Source organism: Chaetodon auriga, chromosome 17 (genome assembly GCF_051107435.1).
Source record: "Chaetodon auriga isolate fChaAug3 chromosome 17, fChaAug3.hap1, whole genome shotgun sequence".
Lineage (NCBI taxonomy): Eukaryota > Metazoa > Chordata > Actinopteri > Chaetodontiformes > Chaetodontidae > Chaetodon > Chaetodon auriga.
The window spans coordinates 21,682,666-21,708,664 of record NC_135090.1 but is presented as its reverse complement, the minus strand read 5'-3'; the positions used below and the strand labels follow the sequence as shown (position 1 = coordinate 21,708,664).

General features: G+C 45.6%; 2 protein-coding genes across 15 annotated transcripts in view; one reads left to right on the top strand and one right to left on the bottom strand.

Annotated features, from left to right (window-relative positions):
- LOC143334897 (uncharacterized) overlaps positions 1-25,999 on the bottom strand; it is a 43,236-nt gene that overhangs the window by 16,449 nt on the left and 788 nt on the right. For 12 of the 14 annotated variants that reach the window (XM_076753872.1, XM_076753871.1, XM_076753884.1 and 9 more), the window contains exon 2: positions 5,018-5,055. In XM_076753872.1, the coding sequence (XP_076609987.1) occupies positions 5,018-5,055 (38 nt within the window). The remainder of the gene's footprint in view (positions 1-5,017; positions 5,056-25,999) is intronic. The other 2 variants (XM_076753873.1, XM_076753882.1) reach the window with 1 other exon arrangement.
- LOC143334898 (glyceraldehyde-3-phosphate dehydrogenase-like) overlaps positions 17,454-25,999 on the top strand; it is a 34,180-nt gene continuing 25,634 nt past the window's right edge. The window contains exon 1 of the mRNA XM_076753888.1: positions 17,454-17,669. The gene's annotated coding sequence lies outside the window, so the exon portion shown is untranslated. The remainder of the gene's footprint in view (positions 17,670-25,999) is intronic.

Here is a 25,999-nt window from a genome sequence, read left to right as displayed (position 1 = left end):
AGAAACATGGCAGGCTCTGTGGAAGAGAACCCGTTCCGGAACATGCAACCATTCGTACTTTCATTATATGCTAACATGAAAACATACGTATGAATATTATCTTATATTTCTGCGGATAAATCCTGCTAAACACTCCTCCTTCAAAGTGATGAAGAGGAAAAGTCAGGGAGGATCAAAAGTTTTTGCTCTTCATCCTGAGTGTGGACCTGATTTCATGGCCGTCCATCCTGTAGCTGTGAAAGCGTTTCACTAAAACGAACAAACCTCGTTAGGATTCATCCTCAGAGGACCACGATGACGCTGCTAGCGCGGCTAAAACGCAGTTTTCTTTCATTACAAGTCTAAGATTAAGAGTCCTGAATTCTCACCAGCTGGCCCAGCTAATCATTCAGTCCTTGCTATTGATCAATGACCCTGTTATTATCACTTTGTCCCGCGGAGCAGAAACTGTAGCTTTGCTCTCTCAATTATTCCGAAAATGCAAACACGACAGGGTTCAGGGTCAGTGTGTGGATCCCACAGAGGACTAATCGTGTGTGCAGGATGTGGATGATTTATAATCAAACGTCTGAGGAGGCGCGAGCGGTTTCATCTCCGTCCTTGGACTGCGTGTGTGTGTGTGTGTGTGTGTGTGTGTGTGTGTGTGTGTGTGTGTGTGTGTGTGTGTGTGTGTGTGTGTGTGCGCTGAACACAGCTTACGTCAGAGGTCGCAGGATTTGGATTCAGAAGCACCCCTCAGTGTGTGACTGTTAAGCTCTCGTGGTCAACCGAGGACAAAAAAGTCAGGCGTCATCACCGCCTTTGTGATGCGTGTGTGTGTGTGTGCGTGTGTGTGTGTGTGTGTGTGTGTGTGTGTGTGTGTGTGTGTGTGTGTGTGTGTGTGCGTGCTCTTATTTTGCATTCAGACGGACTCCATAAAGCGTAGAACAGCTGAGCTCTTCCCTATAGCCTCGTCAATGGTGGATTTTCCTGAATGGAAGTGAGACGTGTGCAGGCCGAAGCTCCAATCCGTTCAGCCACGATAACGTTGGCGGTCTCTCCGTAAACTCGCAGCTCAACGCTGAACTCTGTGCTCCGGCTGCTTGAATCGGCTCTTTGCGCGGATGGGAGTCACGCCTTAAAGCGTCTTTCTGAAGCAGACAGTTTACACAGTAACCGTCTCCTATCCAACCGCACATTTTCTATACCTATTTATCCTGCTCAGGGTCACAGCATGCTTAAGCCTATCCCAGCATGCATTGGACCGGATGCAGGGAACATACAGTCAGCGCAGCAGCATGCAGCCAATCATCTGAATACATGCATTGACTCCAACTGAATGCCAGCAAAACTTTAAACTGAATCTTATAATGATAACAGATGTTTGAAGAATGCGTTCAGGGAAGCACGGAAAAAAATGTTTTCACGGTATCAGGATGAATCTGGGTTTCTGTCTTTTACAACATTTCAAGTTTAGAGGCGCCTTTGGTCAAACTGGTCAAAGTTTATCAGCGGCTCAGTGGGACAATAAATCACATAAAGAAGAAAATAGTGCATAATAGAAACCAGCGGTCGGGTTTTGTACAACAACCGAGATAAGCAATTAATTTGAATAGCAGAGCTGTGGGATGATCGCTAAAGAGCCGCTAATCTTTAAAGAATTTCATTAGTTTTAGTGTCACATAACGTGGAAATTCATTCATAATGTGGGAAAAATTCAAATCCTGCTGTGGAAACGTTAGTTTTGGCATGAAAATGGAAAATATTAATGAAACTGAAGAGCGGTGAAGTCTGTAACAGCAGCTTTTGGTGTCGTCTTTCAGAAACTCATTTGGAGTCTGAAACCCTTTATTGGGGAAAAAAAACACTAATAGTGATAAATGTCTTGAGTTCAGCTGCAGCGAATTCTCAGATGTGTTTGTGTTTTCCATCCTTTCAGTCGGACTTGTGTGAATTTGGAAGGCGGATATCCTCAGAGGAGATCTGATAGCAGCACTCAGCATCGATTGGACTTTCAGTGGAACCACAAACAGGCTGATGTTTCAGCTAATGTGCCTTTCACTGAGCCTGATGCTGCAGGGATGTTTCCCCACTGAAGGTAACACTGTTTAACGAACGAATGGGAGTCCAGCATGATGAGCTCATACTCTAATTATGTGGTTCAATAATAAAACATGAACTATTGGATGGATTGTGATGAGGTTTGGTCTCCACATGATGAATCCTGAAGACTTTAGCGATCCCCTGACTTTTTCTCTGGTGCCACCAGGTTTAGCTTTTTGGATTTTTACTGAAATGTCTCAAAAGCTTTTGGACAGATTGATCAAAAATGTGGTGCAAACACTCCTGTTGCCCCTCAGGATGAGTTGTAACAACTGGTTAACTCTCCACCTCAACTGTACTGTGTGTTTAGGGCTAATTAGCAAATATTAGCACGCTAGCATGCTAATCTAAGATGGTGAACATCAACATTATACCTTCTAAACATTAGCATGAGAGAATATTAGCACTTAGCTAAAAGCATCTCTTTGACTTGTTTTTCATCTCTGGTCTAGAGTTCAGATTTTGGGGATTTATCTGTTTTTATTTGTTGTTTTTTGTTGAGGTTTCTCTGTGTCGGGTCTTCAGACTTCGGTTCTGATTGTTTCCTTCAACTTTTCTAATCATCTGGTTGCCTTTCTGACTGGCTGTACTTTATTTATTTTGCCTGTCGTGTTTTGTTTGTCGCCCTTCCAGAGCCCCCTGTTTCTGAGTCTGAATCATCTCTCTGAGCTCCTGTATTATATTTTGGCAAATCCCTCTCCACCTGCTGGCCTCTCTCTGTCTGCAGGTCTGTAAATTACACAGAAGAGTCGTGTTTGAGGAGGTAAACAACTCGAAGGCTGCCATGGGATCGGTGCTCAACAGGGACGACGCTTGATTAAAAAAGTAATTATGTTTCTGATGCCATGGCCACCAAATGTCAACCAAAAATCAGAAATATGTGCAGAATTTCAAAGTTTCTGTCGCTGGTAGAAATATAGAAATCCCTTCTAACGTGTCTATTATCTCCAGAGAGGAAGCAGGGAGACGGAGAGCAGAAGGGTTTGTGGGAAATATGTCTTAATTTTAAGAAAGTCCTGAAAAAGAAGCTATCGGTTATTTCCAATTGTCAGTTGTAAGCTGTGTCTTAACAGTGACGTTCATAATTAAACCTTTAAATTCTTTCTAAAGTGACAAAAATGCTGACCTTCCAACCCTCGACAAATGAACACACTAAAGAAAAGAAAGCAGCAGCCAGTGATGGAAAAACAGGAAGCTGAATCTCTCTCTGTCTCATTCATTCTACTGCTCGCTCGCCCCCCCCCAGGGTCCACAGCTGAGAAGTGATACATGGCTCAGTAATAGTCTGAGCCCTGGGGAGAGCAGCTCTGTGGCCTTGGTAAGAGACTATCAACACACACACCTTCACAGGCAGCCATGCACAGCCAGCCACAGAGCAGGCGTACACACAGGTTTGACTGATAAGAGCCTCTGAAGGCTGATACGGAGATTTTCTGTCGTTGTTTCTCCTTTTTTTCCCAGATATTGAAAGATGTTGGGTAGTTTCTGTTAATATTCATCTTGTCCGTCTTGAAAAGCCTCTGAAATGGCGTTTAGACCATCACCAGCTTTTGAATTTAACAAGGATCATCAGATTTTTAAAGCTTAAAGATCTATTTTAAGGCAGTTCCTCTCCATTAATTAGGAAACCTTAAAGATTATTGCGTTTTAAATGAAGGATTCACTCAGCAGCCGGTTGATACAGTGTCGTCAGAGACTAATTTGACATTGGTTCATTTGTTGTGTTGTCTCTGTGCTGCAGCACGTTGGTTTAATATGAAGGAACGAGGGTAAAGTGCTGACTTTCAGCTTGAACTGGATGGCGCTCAATGTGAAGGCCACAACTCTCCAAAAGTGATGGGACGTCCTTGCGTCCGCTCTCGGCCCCCAGCAGGGTTTAGCCTTTCCCCGCTCACTCTGGGTGAGAGATGGTGTCCACCCTTTGGACAGCTGTCTCAGATCTTACACGTGCAGACAGACGACCGTCCACACCTCAGCCCATCTAGTCCCGACCTGTTGATGCTCCTGTCTTTCCCGGGATTCACTCATATTCCCGTAAATCTCCCGTATTTTTAACCAGCTTGCCGGAAAATTCCCCTTATTTCCAAATCCCAGCGTTTACAGACATGATTTACTCACTAATGAATCTGGACTGTGAGGCGAAACTGGAGCACCAGCAGGCTCAGCAGAAACATGCAAACTCCAGACAGAAAGTTAACGTAAACGCTGTTGAACGAATTAAAATCAATTTGTCATGTTCTGTTTAACCTGCAGGTAAGATGAGGGCCAGAGAGAGGTGTGTCAGCTGCCAGCTGATCGGAGATGAACCTCAAGCCTCCAGGTAAGCTCACTTCTTCTTTTTACCTTTATTCCTTACCCCCAGCCAACACTGACTCAAGTGACATCACTCGAGGCAGTTTATCAGAGTTCACTCAGCTCAGACTGAACATGTAAAAATGGTGGATTCTCCCTTTAATTCAGCCAAATTCCAATGTGCTCCAGTACAGAGACAAACCAACAACATGTGACACCGTCCAAATATTTCTGACTGTACTATTAACAAAAGACAACACACACACACACACACACACACACACACACACACACACACACACAAAGAGGAGGAAAGACTCCACTCAGCCAATCGTTTTTCTTTTTTCCGAGTTCACACCTGCGTGACCTCTCCTGAGGCCGAGGCCCGGCCGTCTCACGGCAGGAAGCAGCTCTTAGTGAGTAACAGCGCTTCTTTTTCTCACATCTCAGACATCTGAGGAGACACGAAGCGACTCTCACACGCCGCCATTTCTGTCTGTCGGTATGTAAGAGGAGAGCTGAGGACACAGCGCCGTGTCTTTTGTGTTCAGTCACAGTGGTTTTCAGCGAAATGGCAAAATAGATTGACGTGTGCAGAAATGATGGAGGCATTAAAAAAAAGAAAAAGATGATAGCATTTTACCTGATCCCCATCTTTCCGTACCGGCACAGCATCCGCTGCTGGAGAGAGAAAGACACAGAGAGATGAATTTAAGATAATTTCATTATCACAGGTGCTTGAGGTGCTGCAGGTATCAGGCCATGTGCAGGAAACACAGACGCAATAAACCACAAAACATCAGCCCGGGGTACACAATTGCTTTGTCTCGACCCTCCATGATAGGAGATGGCGAGCGAGGGAGGCAGAGAGAGGAGTGAGAGAAGAGCCCTGACAGGGAGGAAGGAGATAACAGTATGTCAAAGTGAAGCAGCCTTCAACATGCTCGCTGAGGGAAGATGACAACGCCGTGCGATGCTTCTGCCTCTCATACGCTCTCACACAAACACACCACGCTAAAATTAGATCAATTATCCACGGCGAGCTTTGGCACGCCGAGGGCACGACCAGCGTGAGTCATGAAGGCCGGAGATGATTCTGGAGCGTCTGAGGGCCGTGAAAGGGGAAGCCGTTCTGCCAGTTATTATCATAAATAATGGAGCGCTACTTTAATAATTTAGTGGTAATAAAATGGAAAACTGTGGCTGTTGACCAGCAAAGCCAGGAGCTGAAGATGACCGACTTCACTGTCTCCTTACATTGCTGATGACCTTGAGTCTGACCTCAGCAGTAAATCGGGTTATTCCAAGCAGCGTGTGACCGCGTGGAGAGCACTGACGCATCGCTCTCGTGTCCACGTTAACGCCGCTCAGCGACAGTGTTCCAGCCGGATCGGGAGGCTGATTGGCCAGTTTGTTTTTACCTCATTATCTTCTCAGACATCATCTCTGTGCCAGCAGTTTCCTGTTTGGGAGGGGCGGTTTGTTTTGTACCAACCAGTCAGTGTCAAGCGGAGAAGAAGCAGTTCATGTTTGTCATGTCGGGAGAAGAAAAATAACAATTTAAGACATTTATTTCTCTTTAAGTCAGCTTCTCTCAGCCTGTGTCGACCTCATCCAATTTTCTGTCTCTCGCACCGGGAGATGACCATCGTTCGTCCACCGTACAAAAGCTCTGATTGGCTCGATTGATTTTCCAGCAGGGGAAGCAGCTTTTAATGACCTGACCTGTAATTTGAGAGATTCGCTGCGATGTGTTTGTGTTCCATGTTGACACTTAAATCTGTTCAGTGATGGCAGTCCACTCCTGAAAGTAAGAAAACAGATCTTTTCGCTCCATAAATTGTTGATTCTTGTTTCTGAGCTGAAGTCATTCCCTCTAACTGAAGTTACAGGCTTGTGTTTCAGTGCAGAGATACGATCTAATGGTTTGTCCTCGTCCCTTGGTGCTTCCTCTCTAATACAGCTTTGATGCTACATGTGTTTAATAGGATAACAGATGTTTTCTGTTCCATTAGTCTGTGTGCACAAATTCTGAAAGGTTTCATCCCTGAAACTTGCTTTTCTCAAACATGGAGACGTTATTTTGCTTTTCTGTCACTGAAGCTCACAATGAGAGAGCATAGATGGTGTAGACAGATGGGTAATTCTTCACGGTCTGGAGGAAACGGCCGCGGGATTAGCGCGCTGTGTGTCAGCGGCGGAGAGATAATGAGTCGGCATCAGTGGCGGCTCAGACAGAAGAGCGGTTTGAGTGTAAGGTTGGATTCTCAAACCGGGCAGAAGTCAGAGGAGACGGTGAAGTAGACACAACCAAAGATCATCTAGACCGTGAAGAAAGCTGAAAACACATCAATGCACCGTCTGCTGTACTTCAGTAAACACAGAATGAAGTTAACAATGGGAATAAAGTCTGAAAATCAGAGGATGACCTTGTTTATGTGCACACTCGTAATCTGTTTAAGGAGAATCCGCTTCCTGTTTGCTCATGTGAGCGTCAAACCTTTGCTGCAGACGCCCAGAGGAGTCATCAGATGTCAGACCTGAATATTCAAGCTGCTCTGTTCAAACACTTTGATCTGCCTCGGTTTGACCCTCTTATTGATAGTAGAGAAGGTTGTATGAATACACTCTCTGTACTCGTGTCACATGACTGGCAGTCAAAATTGAGACGCTGTGTCCAGGTGACACACCGTCAACCAAAGTTTGTTCATTCTGGGCTGTTTTTGGTAACTCAGGTGCTGCAGAGATGACAGATTTATGCAGATGAGCAGCCTGCACAGACAGCAGACACTGACCGCTTAAAGAACTTTAAGTCATGAATAACTCTGACTTCCCTCCCACTCTGTCTGCTGAGCTCTCCTCGCTGCTGCTGCTATGATTCATGGGCCCTGGGACGGCTGTCAGCTGACGCGGTTCACCTGGTCATCGCGGACCCCGAAGGCTGTTCAAGCTCGACCGTCGGCTCCTTTCCTGTCTCGCTTCCAGCTGGCATCTAGCTTGTATGTTTTTCCTCTGCGACTCCAACACCTACACACAGCTCATCTCTCACACATCCATGCTCTTAACGCTACAAGTAACGGCTATTCTCGTTTTTGAGAAATCTGTTGATTATTTTTTGGATTCAGTAATGCATTTTAGTTAACTGCACACAAAACAAAAATCTTCAAATCACTTGTTTTGAATGGCCACTATCGATTTCTAACAAGACAAAATAGAGAAAAGTAGGAGTTAGAGCTTTGAGGAGCTAGAATCAGCATTTTTTAGCTTCATTAATGACTTAAATTGGAAACCGTCAACTATCCAGCGCCCCCAACGTCTAGTAGCTACTACCAAAAACACAGGATGCGCTGCGTTTCTGTCCAAATTTCACTGAGAAAAATGATCAACAACACTTTGGAAATGAAGCACGTTCACTGAAGAGGTGAAGAGACTTCATCATTTTCGAGGGAGTAAAAACGTAGTTTGAGTGTTGCTTTAGATAGAAATGGTGCCTTCATCTACCCGACCATCGTATAAGGAATATAAGGACCCCGTCTAAACGCTGATGGTGTCAATTTTCTGTAGCCATTATGTATGCAATCAACATTTACCTCATAATGAGACGTTTAAGCAAAGAGCTTCATCGCCAGTTAAACGCTTAATAGAGTATGAAATTTGTTTGAATATCGGCTCCAGCGAAAATCCAGTTTTTAACCTTGTTAAGCTACGAGACACATCAGGAGCAACATGAGCGTTTTCACACTTATTATTTCTTTTGTCACAGTCCCTCTGGTTTGTGTCACTGTGTTGCATGTAGTAATTAAACCCTGAATATAAACAAAAACAGGATATGACTCATAACCAGGACGCCGGCGTGCTGCTCATGTGCATCCTGAAGAATCAGATGGCTTTCTTCTTGGATTCATCGTCTTTTTGAGTGAAAATGAAATCTGTGTCCAGGATAAGACTCCGAGCCGGCGCTAAAATTAGATTAATTATCCACACCGTGCCTGGGCACAGGGTTCACGACCTGCGTGAGTCAGCGAGGCCGGGGACGGTGAAGGATATTAGATTTAAGCGGCGATGAAAGGAGAGGCCTCCCCCGTGTTAGCACAAATTATAACCTACATCTCTAATGTCTCCTGGTAAGAAGTGAGATAAAACGCTTCCCCGCCCCCCCACAGCTCCTGTTGGATCCAGAACGCTGCAGGAGACACTAAAATACTTAAAGTCAAGTGCTATGAAATTAGTCCAACTTCAGCTACAAATAACAAGTCGAGATAAGGGTGCTTATGTAGAAAATTGCTTAAGTTGCTCCATGACTGTTTCAAGAAGGAATAATCTACCATCTCATCAGCAGAGCCGTTGTTCAAAGCTTAAAAGTCCTCCTTTAACCCGTCACCTCTCGTTCATCTTCCCTTTTGATGAAAGGCTGATTGAAGTGGATTTAACAGCTGAAATCAATAAGGCGGCCGGACTCACTTATCAGCCTGCTTCGCGCTAAGAGCCGATATTTCTTATGTATTTTACTCTCAACATATGGCCCTACATCCACATCGACGCCATCGGCATTGATTTCGTGCTATCTGCCAGGTTCCGCCCCCGCTGGAGGGAGGGCTGCCAATCAACGGCGCCTAAAAATACCTCAGCCTTCAATGGAGACTTAAGCTTTCCATCCAAATCAATATCAATAAAACCCTGCGAGGCAAGAGGTGGGGTGGGGTGGGGTGGGGTGGGGTGGGGTGGGGGGGGGAGTCATCGCTGTTCAGAGGTAGAAGATACAGTTTTGAGATGTGCTCCACCTCAAGGGATAAGAAATGACAGCTCTGTACCGGAGTCGCTCGGAGCAGTCGATTCGTTCAGGTTACGCAAGATGTGAGGCTCGATTTCAAAACGCTACAGATCCATCTGGAGAGAAGGAAGACTCCGAACGATCTCTTATCCTCTCTTACATGCTGCTGCTGTCCAAAGATGTGCCTAAATGTAAAAATATAACGCTATATGAATTAATGCAGTGTAAAAAAACATGCAGGGAAGGTGTAACTGTGGCCTCCTGCTGCTGATAAATGATGCATTTGTCTCCATCTCACTGATGACTGAATTCAGTCCGTGACAGGATGACGCATCAGAATTTCCCAGCAGCAGCTATAACAGATCGCAGAGAGGCTGCTCTGCCCCGATGCGTTTTCATCTCAGCTTTATTTCACCAGGCGCGTCCACTCACTTATGATACGCTCCTCCTGGGTGAAGCTACAGAGGGCTCTGATATCAGAAAGCGTTTTCGACATCAGCAACAGTAAATGTTTTGGTTTCAGTCCGGCTGAATCAAAGCGCGAGGACGTCTCTCTGAAGTCGCCAGTTAGCGCCAACATCAATAACAAGTAAAATCCATCAGGACGGGATGAACAGAGACCGTTTCTACACCAGAAAAGCCCAGTTTCAAGGTTTACAGTCCTGTAGTGAAATTCATTGAACCGGTCTTCACATTGTCCTCTGTCAGCTGGTGCAGAAAACACAAAAAAACACAAACTGTTTGCAGGGTATTTTCTAAGTGTGCAGCCAAATTTGCTGGCAAACCCTTGAATGACATCTCATCTGTAGGTTACATCTGGCCACAGATTCAGTCTGCCCAGACGCAGACAGACCAACAGACTTGAGAATCAGACTTTTTTGGCCACATGGGGGCAGTAGAAACACAACATTGATAAATCATCACCTTCAGCTTGATACAGCAGAGCAAACAGCTTATTTACACATTCATTGTACCATTAAAGCACTGAGTTACGGCTGACATGCAAAGCATTGCCTGTTTAAACATCCAGCTGCTATTTATCATTCATTTTCAGGTCTGTGTCCACCTGATGAAGGTGTGTTTGACTCACCCTCTTTTGGCTCTGTTTTTGGTCTCTACCGCTGACTGAAGGACACATCTGCCTCTCTACCTGCTGAATGCTCCACAGCCAGTCTCTAACTGTGTCTGTGTGCTGTTTGCTCCTGAGCACAGTGAGTTTATCACAGCTGCCGACGACACCGAGAGAAACTGAACCACAACAGCTGAGATTCAGCCAGACAGATAAATGATGAGCTGAAACTTTCTATGAAGTTCTGTAAAGCCAAGAGAGGCTTCAGATTCAGGTGATGAGTCTCTGTATGTTCACCAATACGGCTTTAACTGAAGGAACAAAACTGTTACTACCTTCCTAAATTCTAACCCGTCACGTGGATGATTAAGCTCAGACAAGTAAACCTGTGAGGCTGAGAGAAGATCATCAGTACGTTCACCGTGAGCTGCGCTCTGCAGTGTCGAGGCCTCAGCCTTCGTCCAGCCTGACCTCCACACTGACGGTGAATAATGCCGAGCAAAGCCAAGCTCGACCTGCTCGCCGTCTTCACAAACATTATTGTAGGCGCTCACGGTGGAAGCACATCAGATGAAGGAGGAAACGCCAGCAGTATTTCACACAAACACCCGTAACGCAGCACATGTTTGAGGCCAGGTGACAGGTGAAGGACAACATCTCTTCATGTGGAGCGAGTTCAGCTGACTTGTTGAGCTCTGTCAGACATGCTCCCTCTCTCTGTTAATGAAAGGCTTGGAGTCTTAGTCATGACTCTGCTCTCTGTGAGTACATTTGAGATGCAACCCAGGGGATCCTGGAGGCCATTTACTCCACACAACACTCCCACACGCATGGAGGCACATACAAACTCACTCACATACACAATCAAGTCAGCGACACGCACGCCCACACACACACCAGAGACCTCTGCAGTTGATGGAGCTCCCTGCTGGAGCCACGGGGGAGGAAGGAGAGAGGGAGAGGGTGAGAGAGACACAGAGGGAAGCCGAAGGCTCTCAAAAAACCAGAGAGGAGGAAATATTGAAGAGGAGGACAGGAGCAAAACCAATAGGAGAGACTGATCGAAGCTCATAACCCGCAGGGCAGAGGGGATGTCGAGGAGAGAACAGCGAGGGATGCTGGGAAAAAGAAGATAAAGCGAAAAGCTGGAAAGATAAGAAGGAGGAAGAGGAGGAGGAGGGCAGATAGAAACATGGGGAAACCTGAAGTCCGGCTGGTGATCACAGGGATGCAAAGGCACATCCTGATGATTTGAAAAACCTTTATTTGTCTGCTGATGTTCGCACGCGTTGCAGTGCAGACACGAGAAACGTGACAGAAAACGTCAGAAACACACGAGGAGACTGTCTGCAAACCAATGACGCCCACGCCGGCGTCCTGTGAAACAACAGCTGTCTGGACTAATAAGTGTAATTACAAACAGCACCAACACTGATCACTCGATTACCATTTGATGGACATTTACCCAGAGTTCCTTGCAGTACCTGGAGGACATGCAGCTTGCTTCACAGTCATCACTGTCACTCAGTGTTAGACGACCTAATGACCATTTACACTCTGCATAAATCCCTTTTTTATCACTTATGTTTGAATGATCACCGGCGAGTTTTCATGTTCATTTGATTTTGGCTTCATCTTTTTGTGATCGGTGCTCTTCCCAGAGGTCTCCTGTCCGTCAGACTGTCTGAAGTTTGAGTGTCTCTCATTGGTTTCTTTGTTTTCAGATGCTCAGTAAACCCACTGTGCAGCTAGCTGGTGGTGAAAGTGCAGCATTTAGCAGCTAGCAGCAGCTTTATTAAACAAATAACTCCATCTGATGTGACAGCATCACGTACACACATAGAATAATCTCCGAACTCTGCAGCTGCACAGATATAGAATCCATTTTATTTAATTGTTTTGGTTTTTTAGCCTAAACTCTCTCAGTTTTGTCATTTTCCCAGCTGTTTCTACAAAATGAAAATGATCAATCGATGATGAAAAAGTTTTCTGCTGACTTGTGTAGCGGAGGATTTTCCCACAGATGAGTGTTGAGTCCTGTGTAATTCTGCGACGTGGGGGAAAATTGACTTCGCTCTCATGTGAAAGATGCTAATTCTGATTAAAACTTCCTCCGTTTTGTGAGGCTGCAGTCGAATGTTTGCTTGTTAGACTGTGAAGCACGCAGCTCTGAGCTTCTGTGCTTTGGTACAGTGTGTGTGAGGCCACTGACCTTTGAGGAAAAGGTCATTTCTGTTTGTGCACGAAACCAAAGTCTCTGCAGCGGAGTCGAACAAAAGCAAAGAACCAGCAGATATGAAAGGGAGGACCTTCTTCTTCATGACCTCAGATGTTGTTTACAGTCACAGGTTTTAAAATAGTTAAGAGCTTTGATTTCCATTAATATGAACAGGGATAGACCAAACGCGGTGGTACAGCACATAATTAGATCCAGTGTTGTGCTGTCCATTGATTTGCATGGTGAGAATTCACAGTAACAAATCAAAGAAACTGAAACAACACAACAAATTTAGCTTTTAATCTCAACACAAACTGAAGAAGCAAACTTTTAAAGGATTCAGAGCAGCTTCTGGATGCAGCTGAAGTTCACTTCATAGACTGCATCACTGAGAGGAGGCGGCTTAGGCTTCACTGTAACGGTGCTTGTTGTGATCACTGTTGTCCTTAAAAAGCCTCTGCTGCCTTTTCCTCCGGCTATTTTTCTGTAGTCTGAAGATTACAAGGCCATCGGTGTAGATGACGGTGCTGCACGGTCTAATCTGTTTGGCAACAAAGCAGAAGGTCTCAGGGAAATGAATCTGAGACGTCAGAGTATGACAGAGGAGTGCAGGCTGCCAAATGGCCTGCTGGACCTGCACGCTTCATTTAACCAGCAACAGAGTTTTTACCTCGCTCAATCTGCGACAGTTTGGCAGCGCGGTTGTGTTTTTTACTTTCAAACCAATGAAATATATTCAAATTTCTCTTTGAAAGAGAGTCAGATTTAGCCTACTTTATTTAATCTGTCTTCAAAGCTACACCAGCAAAGATATTTATGTGGAAGTACATCCGTTTTATCAGCATTAAACATGACGAGGAGCAGCGGTAGAGGACGATCCTCGTCTCCGCTCGCTGCACATTCAGCTTCTTTGCTCACAAATATTCTGCTTTTAGGAGCCGTGAGGTTCTGTCTCTGCTTATGAGAAGTTAGCAATTAAAACTTACGAGCAAAAATCCAAACTACACTGCAGACATGAGATGTTTGTGTCACTGCTGCAGACTTTAAATGATGATCTATGATCTGTCCTCCCACGTATTTAAGAACAGAAGCTAACACTTGTCTGTCAGGAGGAAAAGGCGTCACCCACTCACTCCCTGAACGAACCCTCAACCAGAGCAAACTGGTTTATTTCTGCAGCGTTTATCTAAAACTAACTAGTTCAGCTTTAATGTTGAAGGTTGTTTAAGAGCAAAAAGGTGCAAAAAAAAAAAGAAAGAAAGAAAGAAAGGAAAAGACAAGAGGATGGTGAAAGGCACCGGGGGAGGAGAGGATGAAGGGATTGAAAAGGTGGATTTGTGGGAGAAAATGTGTTCCATTTAAAGTACTGCCTTCCTTTAACTGCTCCACGAGGACTAATAAAGCTGCATTACTGCACCATAGGGACTCAGGTAGGAGAGGAAGGGTGGGAGCAGGGAGTGAGGGAGGGGGGAGAGAGACATGAAACAGAGGGGAGGACTCAGTGGAAGAGTTGTGAAAATTAGGGAGAGGAGGAATTGATTGCTTAGGGAATAAAGAAGACGTGGGATGGGTGGATGAGGAGGGACAGGTATGAAACCGAGGAAGAGGAACTCAAAGTCAGTAGGGCGGAAAAGAGGAAGCTGCCACAAACAAGTCATTTCCACAACTTGCTGCACATGGATATACATGCACACACATGCACCTGCACGTGCACGCTGACACACACACACACACACAAGCCAGTGTCTAAGGAAGGGTGGCATCGTGGGACGCTGCAACAATAGGTCCTGACAGCTCTCTCTGGCAGACCCTCGCCTGTCTGCTGCCATCGCTCTGAGCACCGTGTGTGTGTGTGTGTGTGTGTGTGTGTGTGTGTGTGTGTGTGTGTGTGTGTGTGTGTGTGAGTGAGTGAGGTGACACGCGGTCTGTGACAGTGATCTGAAGTGAAGTCTGGAGTCTGACTCACCTCCGCTTCAGCGGCTGACGCTCTGAGCCGACACCAAACACTGAGGGAGTCCTGCTCACTACAGCTTCTCGGGGTAATACCTTCATCCGTCAGTCCGTCCGTCCATTCCTCTGAGTGTGTGTGTGTGTGTGTGTGTGTGTGTGTGTGTGTGTGTGTGTGTGTGTGTGTGTGTGTGTGTGTTTCTGTGGTATTTTTGGTCTGGACTGGTCTTATCAATTTTTCACACAGAAGGTGTCTTTCATCCCTCTAAAAAGCTGAACCGTGTTCCTGGGTTTCCTGTCTAACATGTATGTGCTGGACGGTGAACCAGCAGCGTGTGCATGGCCACGAACAGCCTGACTGAGAAAACTTCTTCACACTGACAGAAGCCTTGTTTTTGCAGCTACACTTCAGTGGCTTGTGTGCTAATTCCAGGTCGGCCGGGGTCGCCGGCGTGTCGCGGCTCTCACCGCTCTGATGATGTTGTTCAGTGTGAGATTCTCCTGCTGTGGAGTCAGAATAACACTGAGCCGTGTGCCGGCTCGCGGTCAAACCCCTCTAATGTGGTTTTCTTGTACAATCTTCTGAGTGTGAGGAACTGTAAATACACGTTAATACACAAGGGGGGAAATGCAGTTTAAATAAATATATCTGTATCAGTTGACGCTCCAGCCTGATGCTCAGCCTTCCTTGAACTCCCATAACAGCAGGGATCATACTGTAGGAGGCAAGGGGCAACTCGCTCTTTCCTGTCTCCACATGACAATCCCCCCTCACCCCCATCCTGCACCTCTGGGCTGAAGAGCAGCGACTGTGAGCCAGGCCTCATCGCCGACATGTGGCTGAATGGGAGCGAATCCCTGCTTCAGGTTCCAAGATGTGGTGGAAAGACTGAAACCAAGAGTGGAGGCAGCAGATCAACGAACGTGACTTTAAACAGTAACGTGGGTGAAGTCTCGTCAGAGTCAGTCAGTTTTTCTGTCTTAAATAAGATGGATGGATGTTTTCATTGTGAAACTGTTGGATATTGAATAGTCTCTCTCTCTCTCTCTCCCTCTCCCTCGCTCGCTCTCTGTCCTTCAGGTCATAGATGCTCATGGCCGCCTGTCAATCAAATTATTGACCAGTCGCCTCACTCCGTGAATCTGTCACCCTCTGACTTGCTGGCAAGATAACACAATCCATCTACAGGTGTGCATGTTTGTGTTTGTCTATACACACACACACACACACACACACACACACACACACACACACACACACAGTGTGCGAGGGATCCGTCAGTCGGTCCATCAGCGGAGGTAACGCAGTCAATATTTTGGAGTTGGGGAGGGAGGAGGGTTTTCCTGTGTAAGGCGATACCTCAAACACGCCTGACAGACAAGAACAAACACACTGAAATGTTAAAGTGTTTCACTAGAAAGCAGCTTTTGGAGAATCCCTGAATCCTGTCAGAGTATCAGGGCTGTTTTACCGAAGATGAACTGTGTAAAGTTTGAGTTCGTCCATGTCAGAGCGTCACCTACGTGTGAACAGACATTAGGATATTTCAGAGTTTATATGAACAGTATGTGTCTTAAAATCACAGAACATACCTAAGAATTATGGCATTTTATGTCAATTAGGCCACATTTATAAGAATGTTGCAGCCAAGTAAAGATGAACTGTATTTGACTGTTTGGTGATATTGTGTATTTTTCTTATTGTAAACAAATTCCATGTAAAGACCGGAACCAATAATGAATGCATCTACTAACAAGTATGAGGGGTGGGGGTGGGGGGTGGGGGGGATTGATCCACTTAAGTCACATAAGTATAGTAAGTCTTTTTTTACAAAGTAAAAACTTGTGTGTTAGCTTAATGCTAACACATAATGGGAATTACCATTAGCTTGCTAACGGAAATTAGCATCACCACTGCCGTATCATCTGAACAATCCACTTTACTTCACAGGCTTAACATAAAATGACGTGTGTGCTCAAACTTACAGGCATCTGTTTCTTATCCTCTGAAAACACACTAATAACTGCGTATCTACTCTCTCTGTGCCATAGAGCTCCATTGTTGTCCAAAAACTACTAAAAACACACCAATGAGCCTCACTGCTGCACTGGGTAACATGTTACACACACATTGTAGTTTATCTAGTCTCAGTCCCACACACACCGTCCTGCTGCCACAAACACTGACTGAGTCGGTACGGAGGCTGGAGAGTATTGAGAGACTGACCCACACATTGTGGGTTTTGGTCTCTTCCAGACAAATGGGGCCGAATCTCCTTGTCAGAGGTAATAAGAGATAAACAGACCAGAGCGTATGACCGACGCGAGACACTGTGTGCTCCCAGCATGTGGAGAGCCAATAGATAAGCTTCAGTGCTTGTGCCGATAAAGGTTTTTATAAGAGGACACTACGTGCTGGGACAGACTCCAAACAGCCCCCTCTGACCTTGGAGAGGGTAAGTGGGTTAAGACAATTAATTAAAGAATGTGTGAGGACAGTTTTGGTTGCTGAAGCCTGCGATGGAGCCAAAACTGTGCCGACACTCGTCTTGTGAGCCTTAATCCCAAATTACTGCTGTGACAAAGAACAGTTGCTTCCCAAGTAATTGAGACTCTAATTGAGAGTCACTGAAGAAGTTGACTGAAACCTCAGAGCAGAAAACAGCCCGTCTACCTCCTCACTGTATGAAGCAGCACAGACCAGTGGAGTCCGCAGACATGAGCTGTGTTCAGTTTACTGACTTCTCCTAAGAGGAAGTTTGATACTGAAACTCACGCAGTTTCCTCTGAATGCCATTTAGAAAATTGTGAAATTGCCTGATGCAGCTCTTACTTACTTTCCAAGCCGCTCGTCACGTCTCTGCTTAAAATTCATTTGGCCGGCAGCGTCAGGCCTCCATGTTGAGAACCTGGAGCCGGGACGAGGCCACGGAGCCACTGTGATGCAAATTTAGAGGAGAAAACGGGAAACGAGAGACTCAGAAAAAGACGAGCCTGAAGGAAGCATCGCCTTCTTTTTCCATTACGGGCCCGAATCGATTTGGCTAAAAATAGACCCTGCAGGACTCCGCCCTGATTGCGTTGCATTCACAGATGACCGCACAGGCCAAGTGTCACATCAGATGCGACTTGCATTATCCAACCTGGGTTTATTTATGTGGAAATCGAGCTGCTGTCTGCCAAACCGGGAGTCTGTTCTTTACTCGGGGTCGGAGCGCCTCAGCTCCGTCGCTGTTTCCTGCCAACTGAAACACAGACGCCAAAACAAGAGCACGCTTACAGAGTGACGGGTAAGATTACAGCTCAGATGGCACGAGCATTGTCAAACAAACCCCGGTATAACGTGTGGATTTCACTATTAATATCCTTTTGATATTGATATGTTGCACATGAGAAGGATGTTAGTGAATCTGTGCAGCTGATCATCATAAGGCAGCTTTTCAAAAATCAATATAACAGTTGTCATTTTTACGCATCATTGGAGCTTTTAGTCTGATGCACCTTCAGCACGATGAGCCTGTAAACTGTGTGAATAGCTAACCTCAGTAACACTGCAGTATTACCGCTCACTGAGCCGTCCAGTGCTGGATAATGACCATGCTGAAGCAGGAAATCTGTTAATTAAGGGCTTCAGGGTTGGAACGTGAACAAAATATTCATGATTTCCAATCAGAGGTGACCGAATCCCTCAGTTCATTTTTATTTTGAAGGCACTGGTGGTAAAGTAGTAAATAGCATCTTCTGTTTGTCATTATTTAGACAAACGACTGGCTGACCCACATCCAGAGCTGTTTCAGAGCAGCAGAAGACCTGAATCATAAATCTGGCGTTGACTAATTTCTTGTCTCTGCTGCGAACGTCCAAGTGTCTTTTTGACAAGACATGAATCCAAACAGCCACTGAGCTCACTGTCCAGAAATCAGCTGTCAGTGTACGAACCGACAGTGTGTGTGGAGCGCTGCTGTGTGTGTGTGGAGTCTCACACTTTGAGACACTGTCTCACTGTCTCACTGTCTCACTGTCTCACAGCACATAAGAGGGAACTTCAGTGTAACTATGACAGAGTGAAATGTCAATCATTCTACGTTAATGTCATCGATTTCAGCGCCTCACTTTGAGTTTTCCTCGGCAGATTTGCGTCCACTCGCGTCTTTGAATTGACCTCATATTTCACTTTGTCGCGTCTACAGTTTGCTTTCATCAAAAGATCTAAATTTGTATTCATTGATTCTTTTGCTCTCCACAAACTCCTGAAGGAAATATTTCACTCTTCAGCTGCTAAATGCTTCACTCTGTTCACCGGCTAAGTGCTGCTTCGTCTGCCGTTTGGTGCTGACGTACAACACGTTTAGCTTTTCACTGACGACTGACACGCAGTCATTTGACTTTGCTAAAACACTGCTTTGAGCAGCTGTAAGTAGAAATTTAGCTGCCTTAATCAATGACACTTATGACTTTAATGCAGTTGTAATGATAAATTTGTCACTTGACACATAACTTGTGCTGATTGCCTGGATTACTGCTGCTACTTAATTTTTAGTGTGCATGCTTTGACAGCTGCAAATCACTCTACTATAAACTGTAGACTTAAGTGTGAAGTAAATAAATGTGCAGACTGTGAACCATCAAGAACAGAAGAGCCATTTTATTTGGTAATTCTTTAAATGACGGCGCCAAAGAGATTCCCAACACCTCGGCTGTGAAACGGTAACACCTGCAGTGAGACCCTCGGCGAGAACAACCAGTCCCACTGCTCCGTGTGACCTTGTGTTTTTCTACGCCGCGATTTTCTGCATGCCTGCATCTCTTCTTTAAAAAAGAAACCCCATCTTCATGTGATGGTGACTGACACCCGATAGCTTGTTTTTGCAGCGTCCAGCTGCAGCTGCGCTTTACTATGTCAGTACAATTGTAAACACGAGAGCAGCAGCAGCAGCAGTGAGGAAGACGTGCCGCCTCACGCGCCCTCCATGCTGCTCTGCCCATTGTCAGCCGCTGCCTCGGATTTGGAGGGAGATCTGTTAGACTGAAAACAATTTCCGGAAGCTGTTCTTCCAGATAAAAAGGCTTTCAGGCTTTCTCATCGTGGCACATTGTGGAAACAGTGAAACGACAATGGCTAAATCACCTCCAGCATGTTTATGGTACAGCGGCTCTGAGTTCAACTCACTGCAGCTTCAGACGACGAGCAAATAGACAAAACAACCAAAACACAACTGCTGCAAGAAGCACAGACGACGGAAACCGCTGGGTGGAGTTTGCTCAGTCGACTGCCATAAGGTTTGATTTGGCCTGCCAGATGTTTCTAGTGAAAACAAGGCAGGCCAGAGCCAATCAGAGGTGGAATACAGGTGGGAAGGAAACTAATGCAGGGAGAGTGTGTGTACGCAGAGCAATGGGCCTCTTTCGGTCCAATGGGACGTTTTTCTGACCATCGGGCTTCGTTATAGCGGGCCGTTGGAATAATGGCATGGCGCCAAGAGCAGACGCTCGGTGGCTTGATCCGGCCTTTTGGCTGAACTACACTGGCTGCTTCAACAGGTTTGATTGGCAGCTTCATGGTAATGCCATGGCCCGCTCAGCTGCAGTCAGGAAGTAGGGTCCGACATAAATTCATCCACAAATGCTTCATGTAATCTGGTTATTTTTCATTTGTAAGAAGCAAAAGGAATCTTCTGGCCTTCAGCACACTAAGCACTGTAAATACAAGTGATCGATTGTGGAGGATTTTGTGCTTCTTTCACAGTCGGAGCCAGTCAGTATTGACCTGACACACCTGTTTATACGAACGTCTGGTGTGCAAGAGCTTTGTAGTAATTGTTCCCTTTCAGGACTGAAATGACACCTTTTGGTCAAACGGTGCCTCGCAGCAGTGACGCCGAACAGTTTAAGTTCCCCGATATGACAAATCCTGAGACGTTGGCCGTAGAGCAGATATATTTAGGTGCAGTCTAGACTCGGCTGCACTGCAGTGCAGATTTTGTTTCCCAGGTAAAGCAGTCGTAACTCTGCTCAGAACATCTTTCACACAGTGGATGTGAACGGGCTGCGACGACAGCCTCGAACGCCTCGATCTCCTGTGGCCGTCTTTATTCACACAAACCTTTGACAGCCGCGGAAGTCATCGCCTTTCTGGCCCTGATTGTGAAGTGTGGAGATGGAGGTGCAACTGTCAGCCTGAAAGGCTTTGCGACTGTCAGAGTGATGACTGCTAAACATCAGCTCTTCTGTAACTGGGGGATAATTGAGTGCAATGGCAGGCGGTGACGCTTTGGTTCAGTTGTACACATCAGAGGGAAGCAACAACGCGCTGCCCGAACCGCGATGCTACGGCAGAATCTCGGAGGTAATCGAAAGAAATGCAATAGAAATACAAATGGAACAGATCTTTTATGGTTCTTCTTAATTTTCAAAGATCACCAGAAAGAGAAGGTCTTGTTTCTTTCATTCAACATTTGATTCACTTACACCGAGTCAAGGGTGAGATGTGAATAACGTAAGAGGAAATGCAGGGAGAGAGAGCTGTTGACCCATATTTACTGTAACGTCTCCCTCCCCTCCCTCCGTTTCTCATTGACCTCCCTCTTTTACCCCGCATCTATTTTTAGCAGCAGCCGCTCTCACTCAGGCCTAATGTAAGAATAGATGCTCCTCTCAAGAAACACAGCAGGAAATATTCTGCAGGCCGTAAATTGGAGGGGTGGGGAGTGGAAGGGGGGGGGGGTCCTACCACCCTGACCGATTTAACAGGCTCCGTCAAACAGCGCATCAGTTTTCAAGTTTGCCTCCCGATCCCTGCAACGCTTTCCTTCAATCCTTCAGTCTGACTTTTAGGGCCATTCTGGTCCTTTTACTGTAAGCGGAGGTTTTATTGGACTATCAAACCGTTTATTTCAGTAAAACACTTAACAGCTCCCTCCTGCTGAACGTGATGGGGCTCTACAGTATTCCCTTCTCTCTCCCCAACGAGTCTATATTTTATATTTCTTTTTTTTTTTGTGGCATCAGTATTCTCGTCGTCATGCTGCCTGCACACTGCCAATATTTTCTATTCCTTCAAGCTGCTTGTTTTTAGAATATAAACATCTGTTCTCTCTCTGAATGAACTAAAAAGAATGTGCCTTATCTTCTGTGTTATAGTTTCTATTTTGCTGTCACCACACCCGAGTTGGTAAATCTTTAAACCCACAAAAAAAACCTAATTGGTCTTTTGATAGTCTTTGTCAAGTATCTGATGGAGCCCTGTGCACTAACACTGCAGCGCTGAGTCTCAGGGGCCCTCAGTCGACATCTGTTGCATTCATATGTGAAAATTTAGTATCTTAGCAAATAAATTATGAGAAGGATTAAATGCAATCTTCTAAAACAACCTATATATGTCATCCATGCTGAAGCAGGAAGTGGCGTGATAGAACTCCACAGGACGACGTTGGGATTGATGGTTGGACGAACTGAGTCTTTGAATTCAACCTCAGAGACCAAGTTTTGCATTTTGTTTCCTACCAAAAAACACTTAGTTTTCTTCACCATGTGCTGATTTTCCCTTAACTTAACCAAGCAGATTGATGCCTAAACGTAACCAGGCCTTCTCCAAAGAGGCAGCAGATATGACAATGTTTACATGTATGTGCCTGAAAAGTTGCTGGTTCAATGCCCTGGTCGAGAACGTAGGGGGTGTTTGTGTGTGTGTGCTTGTATCTTTGTGAGAACCTTGGGAGTGAGGACTTCTTTGGAAATAGAGGACACTTCGGTTGGTCCTCACTTTTAGACAGACCCTCCGAGGGTTGTTTGAGGGTGAAGACTTGGGTTTCAGGGTTAGGGTTAGGGCCAGGTTGGTTGTGATGCCAATGGATGCTTTGAAATGCTTCATGTCAATGAGCGTCCTCACAAGAATCGAAGTACAAATGTGTGTCTGTGCTTGAGTAGTTTCCCAGTTTCTCTTTGAAACATAAAGTCAGTAAAAAAAACAATGATAACAATGTTAATGTCAATGTTTTCATCCTGAAGGTGGCAGCCTGCCCCTTCCTTTGATGTGCTCAGTCCTGTGAGCCAGCGCCTCACTACAATAGGCTTTCTGTCAGGTCTTCAATGCACCTGGTCCCAACAATGCTGCCACTGTGTCCCTGATCAAGGTCGTACCAAGTCTAACCATAAAAGTTGTTTTATGTCTTCATCTCTTGTGCTAAGTGCTCTGTGATGTCTTCTGCCTTCCCTTGATTTCCTACCAAACTGTGCTTTCTGTAGGTGACACTGCTGTTCATTGAGCACCCCCCCCAAAGATCCTACTCTTCTATTCTTTCCAACAATCTAGAAACATAACACACAACAAGAAAGACAAACTGAACTCATCATGAAGTTGTAGATATTGTAGAAGCAAAACAAACGTGCCTGGGACGTGCAGGACTGTCAGTTCAGCTACAATCCTGTAATATGATGCAACAGTCATGGTCTGCAGCCCGCATTGTTTTTCTGCATCCCTCCCTTGAATCACACCACACTTTATTGCTCTTTGTCCCCTGAGTTTAGCTCAGATTTTTACGAAAACCTGAAGCATTGCCGCAGATTCAGTCGACCTCTCTCCCAGCTCCCTCCTCACAGCATCCAAAATGAGAATATCAACCGGAGTGAGATAACGTGCCCGGCACATAGCTGGCGTAATATGCTTTGATCTACTTCTGACACTGCAAATAATGGAGAGAGAAGGAGAGGGAGGGAGGGAGGGAGACTGCCAGAGGAGATAAGATGAGAGGAGAAAGCTAAACACAAAGGAGAACACACCCACTTATGAAACCAAAAAAAACACCGGGACATTATTTTGGCTCTTCACACCACAAGCTCCTGCTCACAAAAAAAGCCCTCCACTCTTTCCCTTTACTTATCTTTCCTCGCCAATCGCCACCTCCGTCCTTCCCCTGATCTCTCTCTGTCCGTCCGCCAGCTCAATGACAATCAAAGGTCAAATTTTCCCTCCCTTCATTCAAATCCCCCAACAGCCCCATTTGTTTTCATAAAGGAGCTGATGAGGCTTTGATGGAGCCTTTAAAAGACGGAGGGAGGTGATCGTCCTCAGGGATAATGTGTGTGTCTGCATACATGAGCACGTGAAGCTGCATGCTTCACTTAATGGGAAATGATGATACATAAACACACACACACACACACACACACACACACACACACACACACACACACACGGGGTGGCCGTGCTTTCCTTGAACAGACAGCAGAGCAGTTTGAAGTGTGTCTCATGGGTCTTGCTGTCTGTAGTGAAGAGGCTTCTGCAGAAGACTTAAACCTTTCCGGGTGTGCGTGTGCATTCTTATGCTATCTTCCGAGGACCCATTGCAGACCTTGAGAGTGAGGACATTTTTGGAAAATGAGGGCATTTTGTTCTGATACTCGCTTCTTCAAAGACTGTTTGGGGTTTAAGGATTGATTTTAGGGTTAAAGCTGAAGTGAAATTTAAATTCTTACTTTTTGTATTATGGATAACTACATTTATATTTGGAGGGAACCGTATCTGTGGACATGGCCTCTGGGTGGCGGTGGCTCGCTGATGTTTGAGGCTAGACATTGCTGCAGAGATGCAGCTTTGGTGCTGGTGGCTGACCGGGTCATAGCCACGTATAGCCTATGAACGTAGATTCAAGCCATTTTTCTGTATTGGTTATGCACTTTCAGGAATTTGTGATGACTGTCCCTCCAATCAATGTACGACGTGCTCCACCTGCTGAGTGCAATTACACGTATACAAAGGAGGGTGGTCTAACTAGCATTAACGAGCTGCTGGTTTAATGGGTCCAGTTGTGACAATGGTAAGATTGACCAGATTGTCCTGTAATCTCTGTGATCTGTGATGTAAGTCAAGGAGTAAGTCCACGATGGTTTCACAGGATCTGTGGCTGCAGTGTTGGCTCCTCAGCTTGTTAACTGCCTGGGTTGAACTGAAGTAATACTACAGTATATTTAGTTCCCACCCACACAGATATTGCACCAATCAAATTACTGGTAACCTTGGCCTACTGATAAGAAGCAGTACCAAAATTCACTCCCCCTGGAGTAGACTATTGTAGGGGGCTGTCACTACAGGGAAATGAGCTCTTATGTTTGCTAAAAATGAAATTTTGACAGAGTAGGTTGTTTGAGCATGACTTCATGTCACTCTTCTGTTGTGGCATGAACTGCAGATGGAGGGCCAGAAGTGATCTGCTGCATAGGAAGCACTTAAACACACCTTTTGCATCATTTAAGGTTCAATCAAACTAAGAAACCACGAGGAGCTTTTATCGAGTAGCAAAAGTTGTTTGTAAGGGTGAAAAATGCGAGAAATTGACCCGAAAACTTTGGAAAAAATGTCTTGTTAACTGTCTGCAGCCTGGAGTCGGATAATGGTGGAAATGGTGTAACATTAGCTATTGTTTTCAATCGGTGGTGACAGATTTAAAGTAACAGCTACAAACAACACGACTTCTTCAATCTTCAGTTCAGTTGAGAAATCGCTCCTCTTCGTAACGTAAAGCTCACATCCAACTTATGCTCTGATTTTCTGTTTGTACCTTTCTCTCGTAATTTCATCTGAAATAGCCCACTTAGAACTTTCCTTCATCTCGTCTATTGCAGTTTTCACTTCCTGCCCTCCATCTGGATTTAACGTCACGTGACTGCAAACAGCCTGTTCCTACCCACAGTAATGACATGGACACCGATTCCTCAGCAAAAATAAACTGTCATTTAATTTAGGCTTTAAGGTCAGATGTAGGTTGAAGTCAATGGTCATGCATCATGTAAGAGATGGTCCTCGCAGCTGAAGTGTGGAGTCGTGTGGCTGCCGGTGTCCGACATCATTGACTTTGCAGAATTGACCTACATGTGCAGAGCGTTCAGGCACACCTGAGTTTACCCAACCCGGCTCTGACTCATCCTGCACGAGTCATGCTCCCAGCTTCCTGTTCATATTTGTGTGTGTGTGTGTGTGTGTGTGTGTGTGTGTGTGTGTGTGTGTGAGAGAGAGAGAGAGAGAGAGAGAGAGAGAGAGTGAAACCCGTATGCACTGCCTGCGTCTTCAATTTATTACGTCGCTGCATGACGCACAGTACAGAGTCAAGGGAGAGGTGAGGAAGGAGAGGATGGAGGGGAGGAGAGAAGGGAACAAGGGACGAAGGAGAGAGGAGAGGAGGAGGAGACGGGAAAGGAGGGAGGAGAGGGGAATTTTCTCAGACACTCAGCATGCAATGACCTTAGTTTTATGTCAAGGCGGAGGTCTCTCTCTCTCTCTCTCTCTCTCTCCACACACACACGCACTCACACACACACAGTCGTGTTTCCATCACTTCAGAGGACATCACACTGACTAACATCAGTCCCACCGACTGACCCTAACCCTAAAGCTCACCTTAAACCAGCCTTAACCGTGATCATTCACATTACGGGGACTCGCGCTTTGTCCCCAGACACAGTGTAAACAGCTTTATGTCAACACAACATGAGTAACACACACACACACACACACACACACACACACACACACACACACACACTGCCCCCTGCTTGGTGTCATCCATGTGGAGACGAGACCGTCAAGCCGCATCTTATTCCGCTCACATCCCTGCTGCCTGTCTGT